Raw genomic sequence first — 15,177 nt, forward strand, 5'->3', positions numbered from 1 at the left:
TGCCAACCTCACGAAGTTCAACATAGTGAAGTGCAAGGTCGTATACCTGGGTCGGGGCAATCCCAGGCACAGCTACAGGTTGGGCAGAGGAGAGATTCAGAGCAGCCCTGCGGAGAAGGACTTGGGGGTGTTGGTTGATGAGAAACTGAACATGAGCCGGCTTCAGTGTGGGCTTGCAGCCCAGAAAGCCAACTGTATCCTGGGCTGCATCAAAAGAAGCGTGACCAGCAGGTCGAAGGAGGTGATCCTGCCTCTCTACTCTGCTCTTGTGAGGCCTCACTTGGAGTATTGTGTACAGTTCTGGTGTCCTCAACATAAAAAGGACATGGAGCTGTTGGAGCAAGTCCAGAGGAGGGCCGCGAGGATGATAAGGGGATCGAGCACCTCCTGTATGAAGGCAGGCTGAGAGAGTTGGGACTGTTCAGCATTGAGAAAAGGCTCATGGGGACCTCCAGTATCTGAAGGGGGCCTACAAGGGTGCCAGAGAGCGACTCTTCATCAGGGACTGTAGCAATAGAACAAGGGGTAATGGGCTTAAACTTAAACAGGGGAAGTTAGATATAAGGAAGAAGTTCCTTACTCTGAGGGTGGTGAGGCACTGCAACAGGTTGCCCAAGGAAGTGAATGCTCCATCCCTGGCAGTGTTCAAGGCCAGGTTGGATGCGGCTTTGAGTAACCTGGTCTAGGGTGAGGTGTCCCTGCCCATGGCAGGGGGTTTGGAACTAGATGATCTTAAGGTCCTTTCCACCACTAACTGCTCTGCGATTCTGTTTACTTGAGGTTACTGCTGGCAAAGCTTTTTCCATCACTAGTTAATTTTTTCTTGCAGTTATCTTGTTCATGTTTCTTCTTCTGACTTTCATGGGAGCATGGCCATAACATCTTGAGAAAACGCTCTGCAAAATAGAGTCTAGTATGGCCAGGCCTTGCAGAAAAAGTGAATTCCCAACAGGATTTGAAATTGTCAATTAGTGCTGCTTGCAGGCAAGCTAATCTACTATGAATTTCAGAAGTACAACATCCAAAGCATGACTTCTGTCTACTTAAAAAATGGCTTTGTCAGTAGGAACTGTAGTATACTTAACTTGGAGATAAAGTGTAAAGTAGAATCCAGAGACATATATTTACAACGCTCTCCACTTTTCCAAATAATTTAAGTGTCAGTGGAAAGATTCCTATCTCTCTAGAAACTCCTAATATGAAACTCCTTTTCACTTGAGGGAGAGCATTACTATATTAAATAGACTTTGTTCACTGACTTGAAATACAAGATTTGTTAGGGGCACGGGGGAGGGAGAAGTGGTGAGAGTGGGATGGATATTTTTCTCCCTAGTATTTGCAGATGTGGTTGGGTTCATCTGCATTTAGAAACTTTAAGCCAGATTAAAACTTTGCATGTGTACTGGGACTGTTGGTGAGTCTCGATCTAGTAAATCATTTTCCTTGATGTAAAGAGCATAAATTTAGTAGCTGGGGGAGATGTTCATCAGTAACGCCTAGTAGCAGTTCCACTTCGAAAGAATTGCTTTTCTTTCTTGCCTGATGTGGTCAGTAATTCTGAATATGGCTGAACAGCAGCAGGAAGTGCTTGTACTCAGGAACATTGTGAGCCTATGTCTGGCATGAATTTCTCTGTGTCTTTTAGGAGACTTTGCATACTTCAGGGTTCAAACTCCATAAATTTAATAATAGTCCAAATTGTTTAGAAGTATATTAGTAAGAATGGACAAGACCTAGCAAAACAAAAGCAAGGAGTTAGAAAAATTAAAAGATACCAACAAGACTGTATGATTTTGCTAGCTAATTGTGCACATGTATTTGATTCTTGGTTGATGTTAATTATATTCTCTTTCTGATATTGCAGAAAGGGCAGGCGTTTGGGGGGGATTCACATTTACGGTGCCTTGAATAGGATTAATGATATTGTTTTGGCAAAAGCATTTTTATTGCCATTCTGTAAAGACTAGAAAATGTAAAACACAGAGTAACAGAAGTCACATGAAATAGTAGTTTTACTTGAAAAATATTGAACTGATATAATTGAAATTTAACAGAGCTCTCTGTAGGAAACTGCAGGTGTGAATATTTTTTACATAAACTTGTATTCTAATATTATGGACTCTTTGCAGGTCTGCTTTCTCATTTTCAAGCATAGCCTGAAAACATCTGGCATTACTCCCTTAAATCCTCCTAATCTTGTATTTGATTAAACATGCCCGCTTTAGTTACGGCCCATCAGAGAAGCAAAAATAAAGCATATTTCATATGATTGCTTCAGATGTTTCTCTAGCGTTTTATATGTAAGTTTTTGGCTTGTGTTCATATTAAAGACAAGTGAATAAATAAAACTGTGTCCCTGCAGCCTTTTAATGAGCACTGTTCCTTGAAAAGCAGTTTTCTTGGAGAATGCTATCCATCTAAAATATCACTCCTTTCTGTTATAGTGTTTAAATAATTAAAAAAGTAATTAGAATTAACCATTTACATATATTCCTAGTTTCTCTTTTGCTGGTTTTGCTTTGAAAATTTTAATTTCTTCCCTGGTAAAGAATCATCAGGAAAGTTAGGGCTTTTTAAGTCCTGCTTTCCACTGTATGATAGTTCACTGAAACACTTGCTGATGATGGGCTGCTCTTTGCAAGTGCAGTAACAATAACTTTGCCAGTAACTTTGCTTAAGGGCAGCTGGAAGTTTGTGCATTCAGGCAAAATAGCCTAGTAGCATGCTGACTTGCCTTAGTTGTTCCCCAACTGCTCAACATTAAATGAAAGGCTGCCCCTCCTGAAGAGGAGCGTGCATTTGAAGCTCATCCTTTTTTTTTTTTTTTTTTTTTAACATTTTAAAATCGGTGAAGTTAGAAATCTTTGAATTTAGGACACAACTCCTATCTGGTTTTGTAGCACTGTGACACCATTTCAGTGAAGCCAGCTTAACAGTAGCTAGAGAATTTGTTCTTTCTTTTTTATTTGGTTTTTTATGAAACATGTTTTACAGGGATTTGGAGGAGCTGGAGCTGCTCTTGAGTGCATGATCCTATTTTATAGATTTTTTAAGACATAAAAAATTGAAGCTCTTCTATCCTGATTTCAGGAGCTGTGAGGCTGAACACTCCTTTTTGCTTGTATATGAGTTCTAAGTATTAATTGTAATGAAAAGCATTATCTGTATTTGCCTGTATTTCATCAGGTAGGAGGAGGTATTGCAATAAAATTGAGTTACCGATTGTGGAAATGAATTGTGTGATTAAAAGAAAAACTGTTAGTAATGACTAGAATAAAGAAGAGTATGAATAATGAAGCTTAAAAACAGAAACAGAAAGTCAGTCTTTCTATTGTAGTGCCTGTAGGTGAGTTAATGTAACTGTGAAAGTTAATGTTGTTTTTAGCAAAATGTGTTACATACAAAAGGTATCTTGTGCTTGCTTTGAAGCTTGTTTTTAGTTTCAAACACCCTTTCATCCCTGGTCAAATTTGTTACAGGTGCATAAACAATTCTTGGTGCCATTTCAGTAGTATAAAGAAAAGAGACCCCCCAAAAATTAATTTGCATTTAATGGTGGTAGATTGGCCTAATCATTTACTTCTCTAAATTCCCTGGCCAAATACTGAATTTACTCCTGTGAGGCCAATTTCTGTTACTGCATAGTAAATCATATATGGTCAGGCATGGTAGGAGTGAAAATTTACTCATTGTGATGTTAGAAGATGGAGGAAGTAGGAGCCTGAGTTTGTAGCAATAGGATATTCGACATGCAAATGTTTGCTGTATATCTTCCACCCTATGAAGTCTGTGAAAAGTATTATTTATGGAGAACATCTGGTTTCTTGCTTCTCTGCTTTACGGTACTTACCTAGTCAGTGTACTAAGAAATGTCTGCTACTTAATACCTGTTTATTTCCTTTTTAAAATCTTGTCTAAACAGCTCTGTCAAGCATGGAGTCTTTATCTCATGCTGATGTCCTGTTGATGGCATTTTGTGCTCATAAGTCAGTCTTGAAAAAAAGCTCTCAGTGAGCTCAGGATCTCAGTTAGCTCAGCATCTATGTGCAAAGCTGAGGAGCAAGTTTAGTAAAGGAACAAAGCTGAAAGCAGCCAATTTTTTGATCAAAATTAATAGTAGCAATATTGTAAGTAATAGACCAACTGAAAGTGTGACTTAGGTGTCTTGATAGGAAAAGGGCTTATTATTTTCCTGCCTCTTCTGTTTTCAAGGAGTTATTCCCTTCCTGCACCTTCTGTTATGGCATACAGCTTCCTTCTCTGGACACTCGGACTCTGTAGATGTAGTTAAACTATTTATTGCTGTTACATCACACATCTCTGTCATGCTTACTGAGAAAGCAGTTTGAAGATCATTCATTTTTGCTCATTTCTCTTTTGGAAGGGAGCTGTAACACCAAGATCTCACCAAGATCTAAGAGTCTGTGTGGTTACTCATGCCAGCCCAAAAAAGGGACAGAAGCACACACATAAAGCCAGGAGAAGCAGAAATTAAGAGGGGACAGTGAGCTCAGACTTCTAGAAGCTTGTGCAGATGGTGGCCCTGGCTATAGTAGAAACATGATATACAGATAATAGCAGCCATCAACTTATCCTTGGGTGCACGAATCTCCCATTTTCCTGGCACTTGCATTTGTGTGATTGTTTGTTAATTGTTTATGGAATAGACTAAGCTAAAAATTAGTAGTTACTTTTTTTCTGTCATTTGGTTTTCAAGCAGATTTTTTTCCCCGAATCAGTTCACATAGTCACAATGTATCAGTGACTGAAAAAGAAAGAAGGCAACATTTATGGCAGACGAACTGCCCTCTGACTTTCAAATGACAGCTAGAGACTGATTAAATGATTCAAGTGGTAATTTACAGACATGTATGTGTGTAGAATTAAGTAGAAGATGTAACACGAGGCTTGATGATGAATGCAATTTTCTGTAAATAATATTTTTTTCATACTTTATTTTACAGTTGCTGCTAACTTACAGAAGATAGTAGATGATCCAAAGGCCTTGAAAACACTGACTTTTAAATTGGTAAGTAAAAGCATGAAGGGAAGAAACAAACTAATTATCACAGTATTCACACAGAGTCTGGATTTTGTCTCATTTACAGCTATTTTGCTGAATAGAGGTGTTGACAGGTAAGGTGATTGAAATTGCCATGTGTGAGAGAAATACCTAAATTCTGTTTTGACAGGACATTAGGGATATGTACAATCAAACAGCTCCATAACCGTGCTGAGGAAGAGGAGGTTCATTCACATGAGTTCTGAGGAAGTCTGAGGTTTAGGTGAGAAACTGCAGGGACAAACCCCTTGGGAAGAATTGTAGAAACTGTAGTTGTTAGGTTAACTCCCTTCCACTCCCACTCCCTTAGCTCTGCTCTGGGTGAAGTGACCTCTGCTAGTGGACATTTTGTTCCAATCCCATTTTTCCCAACACCTGCCACCATTTTTCTTGCATGCAAGTTGCTCTCTCCACTGCTTGCTTCTCCTTAGTTCTTCCCTTCAACTTTCTTTCAGTTGACCATCCACAATTGCAAGTTGATCTTGCTACCACTGTGTTTCATTACTGTTTCTCCCTTTCCACCTCCTTCTGTTTTCTGTATGTACATCAGACCCTGGGGCTGTTTTCTGTGCTGCATTTTGTGCCCTGGTCCATGAGTCCTAAGTTTGGTCAATTTTGATGCTATCATGATAGATCTAATTTAATATTAATAAATTTTCATTGCTAAACCTTAATGAAGAATTGTTGTGCTGTATTTGTTTTTATTTCTTGCTAAAATTAAGTTGAAAAATTTACATATGTAAAGCTACTGAATGATTAGCAATGTAAATACCAAACTCTTACCAATTAGCTTTCAGCACCCCTTGCTGAGAGTGACTCAGCTACATGTGAAAGGCTAGATTGAATGTCTGTTAGATAAGCAGGTCTCCAGAGTCACAGCTTTGTTTATAAAATCAGCTGCTTCAGATAGGCTGTGGAGAGCCATTTTTAGAGAGTAAGTGACCTAGTTGATGATAATGTATTGATTCAGGATTATTCTTCCCATGTAATTTTTTACATACAGATTTGACCAAATCATTTGGACTCATTTTTCCTCTGCAGTCCAGTAAAACCACTAGAACTTGCACATTTCTTTTGAGAAGGGGTTATGGGGGGGATTAAAATAAAGACATATAACTTAGTAAGGGCTGCAGAAACAAAGCAATCTAAATATAGCTTAAAGGCTGGCGCTTCTCTTTTGCAGCTGATCTGTGTTCTTGCTGTCTAAACATCTGACTTAGCTTTGTTGTGTAGTCAGTGGCATTTCACCAAGAGCATTTAGATACGTAGATAACTCCAGAGGCTCTGTAGAAATCTGGATTTCTAGTTCACACGCTTAAAATAGAGGCTTGAGATTCCAAAATGTAATATCCATAGTATCCTGCTAATGTTTATATATGTTAAAACCAAACGCACTTGGAAATTTAGGTTGGGGTATTTCTGAAATTCAGTGGGATTTATTGGTGGGGTGCAGTGAACCTCACACGGTATTTCAAATTCCAGTGAGTGAACACTGTTATAATCCTACTCCCTACCATAATCAGAATTAATAGACAATCCAAAATCAATGTCTTTGTCCTTCTCAAGTTAAGTTCCATTGGCTAGGTAACAATTCCTGAGGTTAATTTTTAACCTAAGTTTCTTCCTGATATTTTTAACCTAGGTTTCCTGCATCAGTTCCCTACTTCCCAGGAAAAGAACATACCCACAAGAAGTATCTTAATCTATGCTTATCCTTGGATTAATTTAATATATGTTCCGTTTCTGCCTGTTTCTATATTGCTATTGTGGTGGAGTTGCTAAATGGATTGTTGCCTAGGAGAACTCTGTCGTTTGTATGCCCTACTGAGTTTTTGTTACCTCTTAACAAGGTCTCAGTGAATTTGAGAGCACTTGTCTACAACTTGATTAAAACACATTTTGTTAGTAAATATTTCATGGGGATTCAAAGTCAAAATGTGGCTAATCGCATATCCATTCAGAGAATTCAACTGAAAAGTGCTCTTCAATCTAGGATTAGTTACTACTATTTGTGGAGAAGGAACCTGGTTAGTATCTCACTGCTTGCAGATTGATTTTGCTGGTATTTTGCTGGTATATAATACTTGTATTCAAACAGCAAGCATTTTCATCTTTGTGGAAGAAAAACAACAGCTTATGTCTTAACGAGTTTTGTCTTTAATTATTGCCAAAATAGTAAACAAAGTTTTTTAAGGTGCCTGGATAAATCTGTCTTGAAGGTTGGACCACCCTCCTGCATATTTTTTTGATGGTGCATCTTTCATCTTACAATGATGTCATTCTACAGAAAACATATATAGTATTAAACCTCCCTTAGCTGCCTTGGCTAACATAGACTAATGACTTCCCTGCAGGATCCAGCTGTCCACACTTTGGGAAGGAGGCTGCTTCAGTACACAAGTAATCTTGGCAACGCTCAATTATTGCGCAGCAGAATTTGCATTTTATGTAAGGATTTTTCATATGAAAAGGGGAGGAAAACCCAGAGATGAAATAATGCATTCAGTCACTGAACAGTGAATTGCAAATGCTAAGAGCTTTTCTTTTATGTTCAGTTTGTGTATCATAGTAGTACTTAACACTAAACACAAAATACAAGCTAATAGGTTCCAGGTGCATTAATATTAGACAATATTTATTGATAAGGTATTTAAAAATCTGTTTGCATCTAGATATGTTACTTAGCATGGCTTTGAGGAGGCTGATAGCTAGCCAGAATGTAGAATGATGTATTAAGGGCAAAATTCAAACTCCATTTATTTAGTAAATTCCGAATCCAAAAACCATTGAGATATCTCCATGGTAACCAATGGTGATGATCTCAGACCTTTAACTTGCTGCTTCAATGGATAAGACCTGTGAAATACTCTCTGAAGAGAGAACTTTTGTTCTCTGTGTCCGATCAAAATAAATTTGAAGTAGTAGCCTGATGTAATGCTTCCACAAGTATCAAATGAGTTAATTTTGCTCATGAAAACTCAGCAGATAATGTCACTCGGTGCACCTTGTGTGCACAGTCTGAGAGCTCTTTTCCTTACAGTGAGTATACACAAACCAGTTCTACTAAAGGGTTCAACTGCTACTAATGTATAAAAGGATCAAGAGCATTTTTATAGGGTGAACCAATTGTTCAGACTTTTTGGGAGGGATGTGCCAAGGAGTCTGAAGGCGTCTGTCGTAAGTGATTTACCATTACACACTGTTAATCCAGTTGTATTCTTATTTTGATTTATCTACCACACAGGTGAGGAATGCATAAGAAAACTTTATTTAAATGTAGTGAATTTTGTCCTAGAGAAGTAAATTTTGTATTTAAAATTGAAATATAAATATACCTTGCCTACAGTGTCTGTAATTTTTTTAAAGCAGATTTTACAGTAACAGTTAATTCCTGAGCAAGGTGGTTTTATATTCTTACTGTTATTTGTGAAAAATAAGCTGATTACTTGTGCCAGTTTATATTGTGACGGGCTTTACGGAAGAATCTCAGCTGTACAATTCTAAGTACTAGACTACTGTGAGAAAGGAGATGTTCTTTTGCAAATATTAGTACTTACTTTTGTAGACTGCTTCAATATCTTGTTTAAAAATTCAGTGGGTTGGTATTCCAAACAGACTTGATAGCTGGACTCAAGACACATTTGGTGTCTATGTCACAATGGTAAAAGGATTCTATACAAATGTGGGTTATTTGCTTTTCATGAGTGAAAACAGCGTGCTCGTGAGAAAAAGCAAATTTGGCTCCAGTCTATAAAGTTTGGGTTAAGTCTTGAAGTGCTCATTTCTCAGTACTTTTTTTCATAATTTTTAATATTGATTAGAAGAGTTTGCTAAAATTAAGGATGCAGTTGACTGATGCTGATGGAGGATACAACAAGCAGTCTGAAAGTTTTCCTTCAAGTAAGCTGTTTGCTGACTAGGCAATGCGGTGAAGATTTATAGCCTGGCTGTCAAATCCTTCTTCGTAGGGTGATACACTAAATATTTCTGTTTGTACTTGCAGGCCTCTGGCTGTGATGGCACTGAGATTCCTGATGAAGTGAAACTGATTGGGTTTGCTCAGTTAAGTGTCAGCTGATGTCTGTCCCTTGACCGCAAGCCGAATTGTGAGATTGCGAAGAGGCCAGCTTAGATGCAAAGGAAAATTAATGCACCACACACTGAGTTCTGCTTCATTATCTAGCAATTCACAAAGTCAGAACAAGCAAAGCCCACAGCTACACCGCTGCTGCTAACATTCAAAATGCTACTAAATGTCTCTCAGCAGTTGATTTGGATTTCCCCTAAGTGAAAAGCCTGTGGAAATGCACTCAGGTGGCTGTATTTATTGGTTACAAAAGGAATTTTCTATCAAGCTTACTTCTTTCATAAACTTCGAGTGATACTATTTTACCTGTACTTGTGGTTAATAATACTGCCTCTGTTCTGTTATATTTAGAAATTAACATAAATATAAAAGTTAAGAATTACTAGCCAAACTTGAATTCTAGTTTTAAAACTGTGAATTTTATTTTTCGTATATTTATGCATTACACATCCTAGTAATAAGAAAATTATTTGACTTGATTATGTGCTATTTGCAGTTAATCTCCCATTATTTAAAAAAGTTTCAGGTATATCTTTGAACTATTTGGCAACTTCTAGGGGTTTTTTGAAATCAATTAATTAGGCATTAGCAAGCTTTTGTTGGTTGTGTGTTTAAAAACCAGTCCACAAACTGATTGTCAGGGGAGTGGGAGGTGCCTTGCAGACAATGTTTTAAGAATGTGCCTGAGGCTGCTTAAATAAATAATCTCAATTTTCTGGAAGTACCATACATGTGGGACAATATATATAAATATAGTTATCTGAACAAGGAGAGGATATACAGTAGCAAAGGTGTTAGAGTATTTTGACTATGCTTTATTGGGGGGTCTGTGAGCTATATCTACTTTGAACTGTTGTCATTAAGGTAGAATGCTTACTGTGTCCATCTCTGATCCGACGTACCCTTAATGATAGAAACTGGTTTCATACAGGTGATAAAAACTTGAAGAACAGAACTGAACCTTTACTTGAAGTTCTGCAAAATACCAAGGTGGAGTGGAAATAATAGGGCTTTGTGCAATGATCAAGTAAAACTCTGTTACAAAGAAAACACTTCTGACCCAAGTAGTCGTATGCTTAACCTGTGACATAGACGTTATGGAGCTAGTGAAGCTTAGAAAGAATTTAAAATTTGGAGCCATGTTTCTCAGAGGTCACAATTTAAACTACTTCCTAGCTAATCCTAGATAAGCGGCAGCTCTTTATTGTACTGAAAATGGCAAATATATATTATTAAGAGAAGTTATTTATAATGCCTTGTCATAATCGTTGAAGTGTTCTAGAGCCATTTGCATATGACTCAATGTAATCCCATCCCATCCTACTGTTTACATAATGATTACTCCAAGATGACTGCAAAGGTTAAAAAGAAAAATAAAACTGTATTGCACAAACAGATTTGTACTTTGAATTTGCGTGCTCTGTGTGCATTTCAACAGCCGTGTGGCAGGGTGATGTTACAAATGTCTACTGCCCTTGTTTAGGCTATAAGCAGTATCTGGGGAAGGAGGAGAGAAAATACTGCTCACTCACTCAAGGGAGAGGGTTGGTCTTGAGCTCTTGACTGCTTGCTTTCCAGTGCTTTGCAGAAGGGATGTTTAAGATTCCTGAGGTGCTTTTACTTCAAGAAATCACTTGGTTGTTCGGGGCAGGACCTGTATGCCTGTGGGATGCTGGTTTGTATAGGGAAGAGGGCAAGAGGGGTCCAGGGCAGGGCAGGGGTGCATGTGCTGCCTGCAGCCCAGGTGTGGGGCTGGTGGCCACAGCTGAGGCTCGTTGGGGCAGTCAGGCCCTCCTCGTGCCATTGGTGCTCCCAGGCCCTTTGGTGTGGAGAGCCCCAGGCCTGGGGTGGGTTTGGGCAGTGTGGTAGGTGCTGCATCCTGTGCTGGAAGGGGTCTGTGCTTCAGTGGGGCCTGGCCTGCAGCCAGCAGAAATGGTAAGTGTGTTTTCCCTTGGCTTTGGGGTGTCTTTGGGAGTGTGGCATTATTGATATCTGCTTGATATCTCTTCCACTTCACCTCAGAGCTCTATAATTGGGTGTTTATCTCCTGCCCTGCATTGGTTAATGCTTTGCCTTGGTCAGCTTGTGCATGCTTTGTGCCCAGCTGCCTGGGGCCAGCCGGAGGAGGAGCTGGGCAGGAGACTTGTGGCAGCCACCACAGTAGTGGTGAGGCCGTGCCTCTGTGCACGTTTCCATCCATGGCCTGGGAGCCTCGGCTGTGCTGGGTGAGAACAGAGGGCACTGCATTATGTCTGTCCAGGGGGACGGGCTGTTATTTGGTAGCTAATTATTTGTTAGCAACCTTTTGTGTTGGAGTAAATTAAAAGGTAACTTAAAACATACATCTACCAGTGAAACAGTAACCTGCAATGCTGTGATGGGGTGGCTACTGAGCAGGACCCAAGGGAGTGAAGTTCAGATCATTGCTGTTGGATTATTTGTGTTACTTACGTTAATGTATGCTTCGCCAAGTGTTGCACCATTATTGACTAATCCACCTGTAAAGTAGTTGGCAAGTTAGCTTTTTTTCTCAGGCAAAGAAATGAACGTTCAGGGAAGCTTGTTGTTTTCACAGATGTATAAAAGACGTGGGATTATATAGTTGGTTGAAAATCGTGTTCCACTCGCTATATGCCTCCCGGTAGGCTGGGGAAAAGGTGTTGAGGGAGGAGTAGCAACTGTTGAAAGTGCTCATCTGCTGTACCGGTTGGGGCTGCAGGAGGTGTCTAAATAAAGAAGAATGTAGTAGTTTAATTGAAGCAGTCAGCAGCATTGTACCAAGATAAAGCTGTAACAGTTGTTGCTCACTTGCAGTCTGATGCAGAAACATGCCAATGCTTCACTGAGCTTCCTTGGTTCAGTGAGCAAGCAAATTCATGCAGCAGCGTTATTTATTGCAGCTGAGTTGGGTTTTAATTTTTGGGGGGGGTGGTTCTGCTCCCAAGGTATTATGAATAAATACAATGTGAGCAAAATTGAGTACAGAGGGACAATGACCTGAAAGAAAGATCTGTTACTAGGAAGTTCGTAAGTAGTTTATTCTTGCAGTTATAGACGTGGGGGAAAAGGTGAAAATATACAGGTTGCAGTAGGAAGTAGCGTGCAGGTGATAGAGTAGAAATAGGCACCAAATATAATAGGGATTTGCTTCCTGAATACTATATTCACATCCTCTGTTGTATAACAAGGGAAAAGAGAAAACCTGAAACTATTGATTTAGTCATGTCTATGTGAAAAGCATTTAGGAGATGGGTACAGTTCTCATATATATCACATGACTTGCCCCAGAGCAGTTGCGGTGTTCCTGTTAGAAAGGTGTTGCTGGACAATACCTCGGGCCTGTTGCTGGCTGGAGCACCTGCCTGTGTTTGAAGGAAGAGGTCACTAATTAACGAGGTGAAGCTGGAACAGGTGAGCTACCATAAAACTGTCTTTGAATCCAGGAAAATAGGGCTTAATTAGATTATTCTAAAAATATAATCATCTGTAGTGATGATTATGTGGCTGTGCTTGCAGCTGGGCATCTGCAGGCTCTCTGGGCTGGTGAATGTTAATGTCCATGGAGTCAGCCCTGCCAGTGTGCTCTGCTTCAGTGTGCTGATAGTAGCTCTGTGCTGTGGACTGAGATGGAAGTCAGTCAGTGAAACACAGTTCTGTATTTATTATTTTCAAAGTGTTAAAAAGGATGAATATAAACATAGAATTTAGCTTAGCACTAAACCAGGTCCGGAGAATGACTGGTTTGTGCATATGTAAAGGAGTGGTAGAGGAGGGACATTTCCAGCCTTTTTCCTCCTGGGACTCTAGTGTGGGCTTCAAGCCAGGAAAAGCTGCCTCCCACTCTGGCAATGTATCCTTTCCATGCCAGGAGAGCAGGAGCACACGTCTCTTTGCTCTCACAATCTGACCTCAGATATTCTCACTGACATACATAGAGCGTTGCATTCAAGCTGCAGTGCAGCTAGTTAGTTGTGATAAATATTTTTGCTTTCTAGAAATGTTATCCTATATCCTACCAGTTTCCTCTCTCGATCTCCCAGCCCCAGAGCACACTTCTGCTTTGTGATGGAGATGGAAGGAGAAGCTGGGAAATATGCCAGGAAACATCACTGAATTTTCTTCCCCCCATGTTCTCTCCCGAGGTGAAGATGAATGTATGCCTTTTGAGCCACTTTCGTCTAATTTAAAATCTCCAATCTGGGGGCTTCCAGTGTGATCCTATAAAATTTGATTGTGGGGCATCTCTTCAGAATGTTTTTAAACACAGTTATTTCTGTGAGAGGGAACGCTGTGTGCAGCTTGTAAATGGTGTGCCTCCCCCTCATGCTTTTCTTAATCGGAGGTTTGTTTTCCTTTTCACCACCTACCTCTGCATAATGATGTTGGATGGTGAGATTGGCCTGTGCCTGAAATCACTTAGCTCTGATGATGAATCTGACAGAGACCTAAAACACTGAATTGCATGCCTCGAAAATGCTGATTTTTGTTCAGTAGGAAGTAGAGGATGCTGCCCCCTTCCTCTCTTCCCCCCCCCCACCTTTTGAAAAGCAGGAAAAAAAAAAAAAAAGAGACTTTGTTGATAACAAACAGCAATTGGGTTTTGTTTTTGGGTTTGGGTTTTTTTACCCCTCTGGATCCATTGTGATGTAACTTTATTTGGTCAGTTGCTGGGGGTTTTTCCACAGCATCAAGTGGGCAGCCTTTCCACCCTCTTGCAATGTAGTTATGCATGTGCATACACTGAGAATGCTAATTACTTTAAAATGAGAAGTTGGAAAAGCAGCAGGAGCCTACATCTTCGAGTTCCCTGTGCATGTACTCTGCTAATGAGCTGATGGAGCAGCTGGATTTACTCAAACGATGAAAACTCGAACAAAGTTTGGTTTACTTGTGTTTTATTACACAGTGGCCCAACTGATGAAATATCTAGGCATATTAGTTGAGCATTGTGACATTTTAGTTATTCATTTTCCCCTTAATGACCAAGAGTAACATTACAGTGCACATAAAAATGTGAGTTTATAGCTGTTTTATGATTGTTAGATTGATGCTCGTCAAGCTGTTGCATAGTCATTGTAATCTCGGATGTTGAACCAAACTCGGTAGTTGTGATGTTGTCCATTTCTAATAACATTCAGAATATGGACAATAGTAGATCAATGAGCAATTGCAGGGACTTGGGACAGTTTATGGTAAGAAGGAGAAATATTTAATTTTCACTGCATAAACCAGTAGAAAAGTAATCTTGTCCTCAGGATACGAATATTTTGCCATCTGATTTTCAAATGTGAATTTGAAAGGCTATACTTGTTTTATTGTCTCAGTAGGGTGTAGAAAATCACTTATGCAAGTGGATGCATTTATGTAGAAGAACAGCTATGAGAAACAGAATTGAATGAAAATCCAGTTTTCCATCATGGATGGAAAATACATACCTCTCCTTGTTTTATTTTTCCCAATAGGTGCACATTTTAAGAATTAATGAAAATATCTTTCAATTATATAACTAGTTTGGTTTTGGTTTTGTTTTGGTTTTTTTTTTTCCTCTAAGGAAACTAAATGGTTATTTGGTTCTTTTCCATTCATGTAATAGTTCACATTCATTAAGGAAAGATGTTGCTCATGCATAAGAGTGCTGGGTTAGATTTACTTCGAGCTTTTCTAGTTTCGTAACTAGATCGAGTGTTGTTTCCTTTGAGGACAACTGAAGTATAACATCTCAAAATGTAAAGGAATTTAAGGTTATTTTGGTGACACAACAGTCTCTTCACAGAGAAGTAGTGTGTGTGGCTGTCATCAACAGGTAATTAGAAATAATGAACCAGAAGAACCAGAGTAAGTCCAGTGGTTTTTGAGGAGGTAGACTCTGTGCTACTTATGTCATGTAAAAACACATAAATAGGCAAAAAGATTGTATCTCCCAGAAGCAAAACTTTTGTGTTCTGGAAGATGGACTGTGTAGTGCTAAATTGGAAATCCCCTTCAAGGAGGAGGCCTCTGTTTCTGCCCACATCTCTGTTTTTGAAAG

The 15,177-nt window shown here is 39.3% G+C and overlaps 1 protein-coding gene across 6 annotated transcripts in view; it reads left to right on the forward strand.

Moving 5' to 3' along the window:
* Positions 1 to 10,546, forward strand: part of STK39 (serine/threonine kinase 39) — a 134,971-nt gene extending 124,425 nt beyond the window's left edge. For 3 of the 6 annotated variants that reach the window (XR_003991479.1, XM_030486605.2, XM_030486607.1), the window contains 2 exons: positions 4,965 to 5,029; positions 9,066 to 10,546. Coding sequence is in view for 5 of the 6 variants with exons in the window: in XM_030486605.2 (XP_030342465.1) it covers positions 4,965 to 5,029; positions 9,066 to 9,140 (140 nt within the window). In the remaining variant the exon portion in view is untranslated. The other 3 variants (XM_030486608.1, XM_030486604.2, XM_030486606.1) reach the window with 1 other exon arrangement.
* Positions 10,547 to 15,177: the final 4,631 nt, after the last annotated feature.

The sequence above is a fragment of the Strigops habroptila genome, chromosome 5 (genome assembly GCF_004027225.2).
Source record: "Strigops habroptila isolate Jane chromosome 5, bStrHab1.2.pri, whole genome shotgun sequence".
NCBI classification, from domain to species: Eukaryota; Metazoa; Chordata; class Aves; order Psittaciformes; family Psittacidae; genus Strigops; species Strigops habroptila.